Below are 8,894 nucleotides of genomic sequence, written 5' to 3' on the forward strand. Positions count from 1 at the left end.
CCTAAAGCTAGCACACTGATCAAATTCCAGTGTTCTCGGGATAAACAGTTTTAGGGTCGAATACTGTATGCTGATCCCTGGATACATCTGTCGTGATACTGTGAGTTTTCCGTGACCTCCAGTGAGGCAGTGTTTGGCATTTGGCTTGGTGTGCGCTTGCTTCCCTCAGGGAAAATCAGTTTTTCTGTAGCTGTCCCTCGTTGAAGAAGAGGCGTGGCTCCGACAGGTTCCCTTCTAGCCGGGGACACCAACCTCTTAGAGGCTGGAAATTGGAGCTCATTGGCTCAGTAGATGTGAGTGACAGCGCCTGGGCCAATCAGTGAAGGCACTAATACTACTTCTTCCGGTCTGGGCAACAGTCCTGGGCTTGCTCTGGTGAATCACCTCCCGCCTTGCTCGAAGGGAATGGCGGGTGTCAGGGCTTGGTCCTCGCCTGCCGTTTCCCTCGGGTCTTCATGAGTATTCCTTCAGTGGTTCCAACCGCGTCCGCTGGTGTCGGCGCCCACTCCCGGGAGCGGCCCGCATTGACTCGGCGGAGGACTCAAGGGCAGACAGGTAAACCCTGCGCCGGTGAGCACGTCCGGGCGCCCGCCCCCTGAGCGGTGACGTCACCGCTCGCGCCTGCGATTGGCTCCGAAGAGGCTGCAGTATCCAATGGCTGCCTTGCCCGGCGTGCGGGCCTTTAAACCCGTTCTGCCCTGCCGGTCCATCCCGGAGCCCAGCGTTACAATGCGCGGGCCAGTTTCCTTCGAGATTTCCCGCCGAAAGGGCTTCCTACTGGCTTGAGGGTACAGGGACATGGGTAAGGTCAAAGGTTCTCTTGGTTGGGGGTCCAGGAGCTGTGGTCTCAAATCTGATTTAAGAGACGAGAGTGGCTGTAAAGTTCTGGTCCAGTCGAATGAATTGACGTTGCTGTCGGAACCATGCGACTGTCTGTCTCCCCAGTTCAGCGTGAGTTCCCTGGGGCCCACAGACACTTCATTAAGCCAAAGGAAAGGCGCGATAAAGGTTTGTTGAAAGAGTAAAAGACTGAGTAAGGGCCAGTGGAAATTGTCCAGATGCCTCTGAAACCCGTAAGAGCCAATGGTCATTTTCGTCACTAAATACTGTTGTATTTAATAAGCTTACCACTGAAAATTTTGATTTGCAATTATCTCAAACAATTCTGCAAAGTACATATAAGCAACGCTGTTCTCACCCCCCCCCCCCTTTTTTTTCTTCCGAGACAGGGTTTCTCAGTGTAGTTTTGCACCTTTCCTGGAACTCACTTTATAGACCAGGCTGGCCTTGAACTCACAGAGATCCACCCCTCTGCCTCCCAAGTGCTGGGATTAAAGGCGTGCACCACTACTGCCCGGCTTCCCACCCGATTTGTGAAAACAGTGCAATAGGATCCAGCTTAAGAGGCGTGCACACGCAGGTTCCAGGCCTGTGGGGTAATGCTCTCCTTCCACTGCCTGTTGGGTAGAGGCTTATAAATCCATGGGACTAGGCTCAGCTCCGCCCCTGCTGTGTGATTGGGAGTCTACAGTAAAATGGAGCCAATTTGATTCAAGACTGTGGGATAAAGTTCTCGAGGCTGGGAAGTTGGAACACGGGACCTTGGATCCTAGTCTTGCACCTAATCTCTCACTTAACTACCTCTCAAATCCTTTGTGGTGTTAGAAATAAGTTCTGGGACACAAAGAAAGAGACCACTTCAACTGAAGTTTCTCGACAAGGCAGACTTTGTGCTGGGAAGAGCGGAACACAGTCAAGAAATGCACTTGGTTTTCTTCTAACCCAGGTGGACCGTCTTTTTCACCTTGGCTTCGGTCTGACCTACAATATTCTTCATTGGCTGGACTTTTTGTTGTTTTGAAACAAGGTTTATTATGTAGCCCTGGCTGCCCTGGAACTCACTCTGTAGACCTGGCTGGCCTGGAATTCAACTCACAGAGACCCACCTGCCTCTGCCTCCCAAATGCTGAGATCAAAGGTGTGCACCACTACACCCTAGTTTTACAAGAATTGGCCCACAGGGAATTAAGGAGGAAGGAGAAAAGGGTTACTGATCCCAGACCACTGACTTCTTGGAATGCAGCCATGAGACTTTCAGTAAACAAAGGGTTTACTGGAGGTGGAGGGTGGGAGTAGTAAAAACTGGTTGCCAAAAAGTCTTACAAGTACGGGGAGATAAAAAGATCTGAATTCCAGGCCAGGTGATGAGGTAGTAGCACACGCCTTTAATCTCAGCAGAGGTGGGCAGATCTCTGAGTTTGAAGCCAACCTGTTCTACCTACTGAGTTCTAGGACAGGCTTGCCTAGTGAAAGCCTGTCTCAAATCAAGGGTGGGGAGCCCAGTGGTTAAGAGCACTGCTGTTCTTGCAGACCTGGGTTCAATTCCTAGCACTCACATGATGGCTCACAACCATCCTAACTCCAGTACTGCGGGATTTGACGCCCTCTTCTGCCCCTAGGAACACCACGTACAAACACGGTACACATATGTTCAAGAAAAACACCCATACACATAAAATAAAAATAATAAATCGTAGCCAGGTGGTGCTGGCACACACCTTTAATCCTGGCACTTCGGAGGCAGAGGGAAGCGATCTCTGTGAGTTGGAAGCCAGCCTGGTCTACAGAGTGAGTTCCAGGACAGCCAGGGCTACACAATGAAACACTGTCTCAAACAAACAAAAATCCTAAGAATTCCTTGCCCTGGATGCCAGTTTTATACTGTTTGATAGAAAAGACTATTACTAAATATACAGTGGCACACTGGATTTGAGCCAAAAGTAGGAGACATGACCAGCTCCAGACAGTTAACAGTCACACACTTGATGGGACCTTTGGCCAAAGCTCTGCTCAGGGAACAGTAGTGGGATGGACAGCAATTGCCTCTGTGCTTAGGGGGACTGAATGCAGATGGTATCCGGTCCCTGTTTTACAGATACTGCAGCTGCAGCACCCCTCGGAAGGCCAGACTAGCCTGCATTCCTGAGGTGTCCTGTTTGCAAGCATCTCCTGGGGTTACAGCCTTAACCTCCCATCCTGTAGCCCACGCGCCAGCCAGGTGGCCGCCCACAGAGGGCTCGGCGTGAATATGGCCAGGGAACGGCATGGGACCTGGTTTGGCTTTGGTTTCTGCGGCTTTGGGCAAGTGCTGGGCTCTGGGAATGGGCGCCATTCGGTGCACAGTCCTGAACCACTTTGTGCCGGTGATGACATTTGCCGAGTGAGTCCAAGCTGGAGCTACACCGCCCTGGTGACCCGTGAGTACCCTCACAACCCCAACTCCGGGCCTGTCCCCTGTACACCCAGAAATATCCTACACCCTTTGTCTATCAACATCACTGCACCCTTCCCCGGGTCCTTGGCATGTGTCCCATGCCACTCTCTGCCCATGCAGGTGGAGGCCGGGTGGAGCTGTCAGGTTCCGTGAGCGGCTCAGCAAGTGGCTGTAGGGACGCATGGGCTTCAGAGGAACTCCTGGTGGTGCTGCGTGACGAGGGCGAGGGCGGGTCCGGCCCAGAGCTGCAGGCCTGGACTCCAGGCTCGGCACTGCAGGGGGAGCCCCTCTGGGTCCAGAACCTGGTTTCTGGTGCAGAGGACCAAGGGGAAGATGAACCCAGCAGTGAGGCTAGGCCTGGCACCCTGCCACTGTTGCCCGGTGCCCATGCCTATGTGAACCGGCAGCCCCCCTTCTGCCAGCCTCTGGCCCCAGAGCTGCGGGTGCGCCAGCTGGAGCTGGGTGCCGAGCATGTGCTGCTGCTGTGCGAAGCGGGCCAGGTGTTCTCCTGGGGTGGAGGCAGGTGAGGACCAGCTGCGTGTGATTAGGTGACGCTCGGGGAGGTGGCCTCTTGAATGTACCTGTAGCTAATCAGGGACTCCCGCGATCAGGCATGGACAGTTGGGCCACGGGACGCTGGAGGCGGAGCTGGAGCCAAGGCTGCTAGAAGCACTACAAGGCTTGCGGATGGCCGAGGTGGCCGCAGGTGGCTGGCACTCCGTGTGTGTGAGTGGTGAGTGACCTGGGGCTTCTCCAGCAAGCTGGCGATCTTGGCCACTCCTTCCTCTTGTTCTGGTTTTTGTTTTGTTTTGTTTTGTTTTGTTTGTGGGTAGTCTAGCATAGGCCTCATTCCAAGCTCAACCCAGCCCAATCATTGCTGACTCTTCAGTATCTGCAGGGTTAGCCCGTTGTCTCCACCACCCTCTTATACCTTGACTGCTGTAGCTGTTACCTTTCTGTTACTGGGCTCTCTACCACACCCATCCATCTGCTAGCTACCAAGGCTGCTTTCTAAAATACTCCAGAAGGGAAGCACACTCATCCAGGGGAACTGCTAAGAGACAGGTCAGCCAGAAAGAAAGAATGGAGAGGGCTACATATGCCCAGGTAGCCGTGACGGTGTGATGCTGTGTGGGTCCACTATGGTGGTACTGCCATTTCCTGGGCTTTTGGGGCAGAGAGAGTATAGATAAGTTGCTGTTTTTTTAAAAAGATGGGTGGAATGTCTGTGCAGGTGTCCAGAGAGGCCAGAAGAGGGCACTGGGTCCCCTGGAGCTGAAGTTACAAGCAGCTATTCACTGCCATGTGCGAGCTGGGAACTGAATCCAGATTCTCTGGAAGAGCAGCCAGTGTTCTTAACCACTGAGCCATCTTTACAGACCCAGAAGCTACTGGTCTTTTTTTTTTTTTTTTTTTTTTTCTCGAGACAGGGTTTCTTTGTGTAGCTTTTGAGCCTGTCCTGGAACTCACTCTGTAGCCCAGGCTGGCCTCGAACTCACAGAGATCCGCCTGCCTCTGCCTCCTGAGTGCTGGGATCAAAGGCGTGCGCCACCACCGCCTGGCTGCTACCAATCTTTCTGATTGGGGCTTTTAATACCCTAATGTTCTAATGTTCTCATATAATAGGCCTTGGTGGCAGTGGGGTCCAACCTGGGCAGGAAGGCAGAGGACAGAGGGCTGGAAACGGCCTAAAGGGAAGTTTCACACCTAAGGTTTAGGAGCTTGAGACCTTGTGCTTGCCAAAGAGGTAAAATTACTCTTAGTGAATGTTGTGTTCAAAGTCTCATTTAAGACCAACCTGGCCTCAAACTGACTGCCCTTCAACTCTGTCTTCCTGCCTCTGCCTCCCAAGTAGTGTTAGTAAATCTTAGACATGTGTCCTGATTAGTGTGTTATCAATTGGACACAAGCTAGAGACATCTGGAAATAGGAACCTCGATTGACATTGGCCATTGAATTGACCTGTAGGTCAGTCTGTAGGGGCATTTTCTTGATTGATGATTGAAATGGGTACAGGGGCTGTACCACCTCTGAGCAGGTGGTCCTGGGTGCAGTAAGAAAGCAGAGGGAGCAAGCAGCACTCCTCCGTGGTCTCTGCTTCAGTTCCTGCCTCCAGGTTCCAGCCCTGACTTCACTTTTTGTTTTGTTTTTGGAACCAGGGTTTCTCTTGTAGTCCTGGCTGTCCTGGCGCTAGCTCTGTAGACCAGGCTGGCCTTGAACTCACAGAGACTTTTTTTTTTAAAAAAAGGATGAAAATAGAGTTGGCACTGGGCAATGGTGGCACACGACTTTAATCCCAGCATTCAGGAGGCAGAGCCAGGCGGATCTTTATGAGTTTGAAGCCAGCCTGGGCTACAGAGCAAGATCCAGGACAGGCTTCAAAACTACACAGAGAAACCCTGTCTCAAAAAACAAAAAACAAAAATAAACAAACAAACAAAAAAAAGTAGAATTGGCCTAGCAAGGGAGTTAAAGGATGATTAAACTGGTTGCTCACACATAGTCCCAGCTACTAGAGAGGTTGAGACAAAAGAACTTAAAGCTAGAGTTAGACACCAACCTAGGTAACACAGTGAGATTCATCTCTGAAAGGAAGGGGAAGTGGGAAGAAAAGATGTGTAGCTAATTTTCTGTCCCACCAGCCAACTCCAAAATAACTACACAGAGGCTTATTAACTATAAATGCTCAGCTGATAGCTTAGGCTTGTTACTAACTACCTCTTACAACTTTAATCCATATTTCTTACCTATGTTCTACCACATGGCTCACTACTTTTCAACACGGTATATTCATCTTGCTTCTCCCTACATCTCCTGGCGACTCTGCCGTCTTCATCCCTGAGCTCTCTGCCTGTCCACAAGTCCTGCCCAACCTCTTTCTGATTAGCTATTGGCCATGTAGCTCTTTATTAAACCATTGATAACAACACATCTTCACAGTGTACAAAAAGACTATTCCATAGCAAAGCTGAGCATGGTGGTGGTGCTTATAGTCCAGCATCCAGGGTAGAGTCTTTGAGGCCAGCCAGAGAGGTACACAGTAAGGCTGCTTGAAGAAGAAAAAAAGGGGGGTTGTGTGTGACTAAAGGTGTTGTATGGGCAGGGAGTCTAAGACAAGAAAGCTGCTGGGACTTGGTAGCGGGCCATCTTTGCTTGGAGGAGTACTTGGGCAGGGTAGCTTTTTCTTGTCCCTAGGAATTGGTAGTGGGGATGTTTAGAGGATATAGGTAGATGGGTTTCACAGTCTGTTTCATGGATCCTCTCGGTCTCTTTCAGAAACTGGGGATACTTATATCTGGGGCTGGAATGAGTCGGGGCAGCTGGCCTTGCCCATAAGGAGCCTGGCAGAGGACAAGAAGACAGTGAGTGGGAAAGGTAAGGTCAGTCTCTAGGATTCTTTACTGTGCTGGACAGGGAGCTGCAGGTGCTCAGGAGCATGACCCATCCTGGTAACTGTTGGATACCACTCACTGCTGTGGGGAAGCTGATGCCAGTTTTGGCACTGCACAACCCACAGGTCTGTTGAGTAAGGGTTGGGCACTGGCTCCGGGACTAGAGGAAGTGTTTAATAGAGCTACTGTAGGAAGACGCAGTGTGTGGATGGGGGTCATCTCCATGCCCCAATGTTAAACATTATAACCATTCTAAAGCCGCGGAACTGAATGAAGCTTGTTTCAAAGGAGAGGAAGCAGCTATGGCTGATGGTGGAGCTCCTGCCCCCTTCATAGCCATCCAGCCCTTCCCAGCTCTACTAGATCTTCCCATGGGCTCAGATGCCGTCAAGGCCAGCTGCGGATCCCGACACACAGCCGTAGTGACACGTGAGTGGGACAGGCTCAGGGTGGAGCAGTACTCCATCTCATTCTTTAGCTGGGGGCTGCAAAAACCAAAACTTTGCCTTGCCCATCATACACTTTATTATGCAGGCTTGTCTCATACTCCTGGGCTCAAGCGATTCTTTCAGGCTTTAGAGTAGCTGGGGCTATAGATTCATGCCACTGCACTCTCTGTATGCTGGGGATTGGATCTAGGGCATCTCGTGCTAAGCAAGCCAATTACTGAGCTACATTTTTAACAAAACTATCATATTATAGCATCTTTCGATATATAGCTTTATGATCAGCTGCCTCACTTTCATGCTGGGCATGATGGCACACTCTTATAAATCCTAATCCTTGGGCTGAGGTAGAAAGATTGGGACTATATAGTAGGACTGTTTAAAACTATCAATCAACTAAATAAATAAAATAAAAAGGTTACTTGTGTACCTTTAACAGCTCCATAGCCTCAGACCCAATAGGTTCTTCCTTCTAGAAGGAAACCTGCCCAGTCTAGAGTGTGTGACTCCATGCACCGAGGTCAATCGTTGATACTTAGAAGTTAAGCTTTTTTGAACTGGGTCCTTTACTACCCCAAATGTGATAGCAGTTGCACGTATCAGAATTACAGCATGTCGTCAATGGCCTGTGCAGACCAAGTAGTATCTTGCCAGTAGCAGAACAGTGGTGCAGCTCCTTACTGTCTCTTTGGTTGCAGGAACAGGAGAACTTTATACCTGGGGCTGGGGTAAGTAAAAAGAGTTTGTATTCTTCCAAGGGGAAGAAGAACCTGAGAATATAGAGCAGGTGACAAAAGCCACACAAACTAGTGGGGGTAGGAGCTTCAGCCTGATGAATGGGAAGAGGACTGAGAAGCACCTGTCTCCCTTGGATGGGGACAGAGAGCAGAGGAAGGAGGTGCCTCTGACCATCTTGACATAGGTAGCAGGGAAGCTAGAGGAGTCCCTGCCACCATCCTCAGCAGGGTAGTGGGTACAGCCCTACACAGCAGTCCGGGCTGGCTTCTTTCCGGAGGGAAAAGTAGCAAGGCCTATCAGAGAAAGGGCTCATTTCATTTTAGGTAAATATGGACAGCTTGGCCACAAGGACAGCAGCAGCTTGGATCGACCCTGCCGTGTGGAATACTTTGCAGAAAAACAACTCGAAGTAAGGGCTGTCACCTGTGGACCCTGGAATACCTACGTGTATGCAATGGAAAGAGAGAAACTCTGATATGCCACTGATGGTGCCTGGGTGAGCAGGAACTGTCATGAGAACATGCAAACATTAAGTTTAGAGACAAGGTCACACATGCCCTTGCCTTGAATTGAAGGTGCATGACTTTAAAAAAAAAATCAAGATAGCCAGGCAGCAGTGGCACACGCCTTTAATCTCAGCACTTGGGAGGCAGACCCAGGCGGATCTCTGTGAGTTCAAGGCTAGCCTGGTCTACAGAGTGAGATCCAGGACAGGCACCAAAACTACAGAGAAACTGTCTCGAAACGTTTCCCCCCCCCAAAAAAAAATTCCCCAAGATAAAGACAAATCTTATGAAGCATGTATGAAAGAGTTGAATGTATATATAAATGTTTATTTTTTGGAGCAGTGCCAGGGATTTAAAAAAAAAACAAAAAACACTCAAGACCTTCTATGTGCTGGACAAGCATCTGAGCTTTTTACCCTAGGTCCAGAAGCTTTAATAGTTTTTGCAAAATGAGAAAATACCGAAACATGAAAATATGTGAATAAAATGGTATTTTACCCAAATGAGAAACACTCTTCAATGTTTTTTAATCAATAGA

The 8,894-nt window shown here is 49.9% G+C and overlaps 1 protein-coding gene across 1 annotated transcript; it reads left to right on the forward strand.

Annotated features, from left to right (window-relative positions):
- Positions 1-340: 340 nt before the first annotated feature.
- On the forward strand, positions 341-8,866 carry Rccd1 (RCC1 domain containing 1). Its single transcript, XM_059272435.1, has 8 exons — positions 341-555; positions 2,936-3,257; positions 3,395-3,797; positions 3,886-4,007; positions 6,551-6,649; positions 6,925-7,095; positions 7,811-7,840; positions 8,174-8,866. Exons 2-8 carry the CDS (start codon positions 3,089-3,091, stop codon positions 8,323-8,325), a joined length of 1,146 nt encoding a protein of 381 aa, XP_059128418.1. The 5' UTR covers positions 341-555; positions 2,936-3,088; the 3' UTR covers positions 8,326-8,866.
- Positions 8,867-8,894: the final 28 nt, after the last annotated feature.

The sequence above is a fragment of the Peromyscus eremicus genome, chromosome 1 (genome assembly GCF_949786415.1).
Source record: "Peromyscus eremicus chromosome 1, PerEre_H2_v1, whole genome shotgun sequence".
Lineage (NCBI taxonomy): Eukaryota > Metazoa > Chordata > Mammalia > Rodentia > Cricetidae > Peromyscus > Peromyscus eremicus.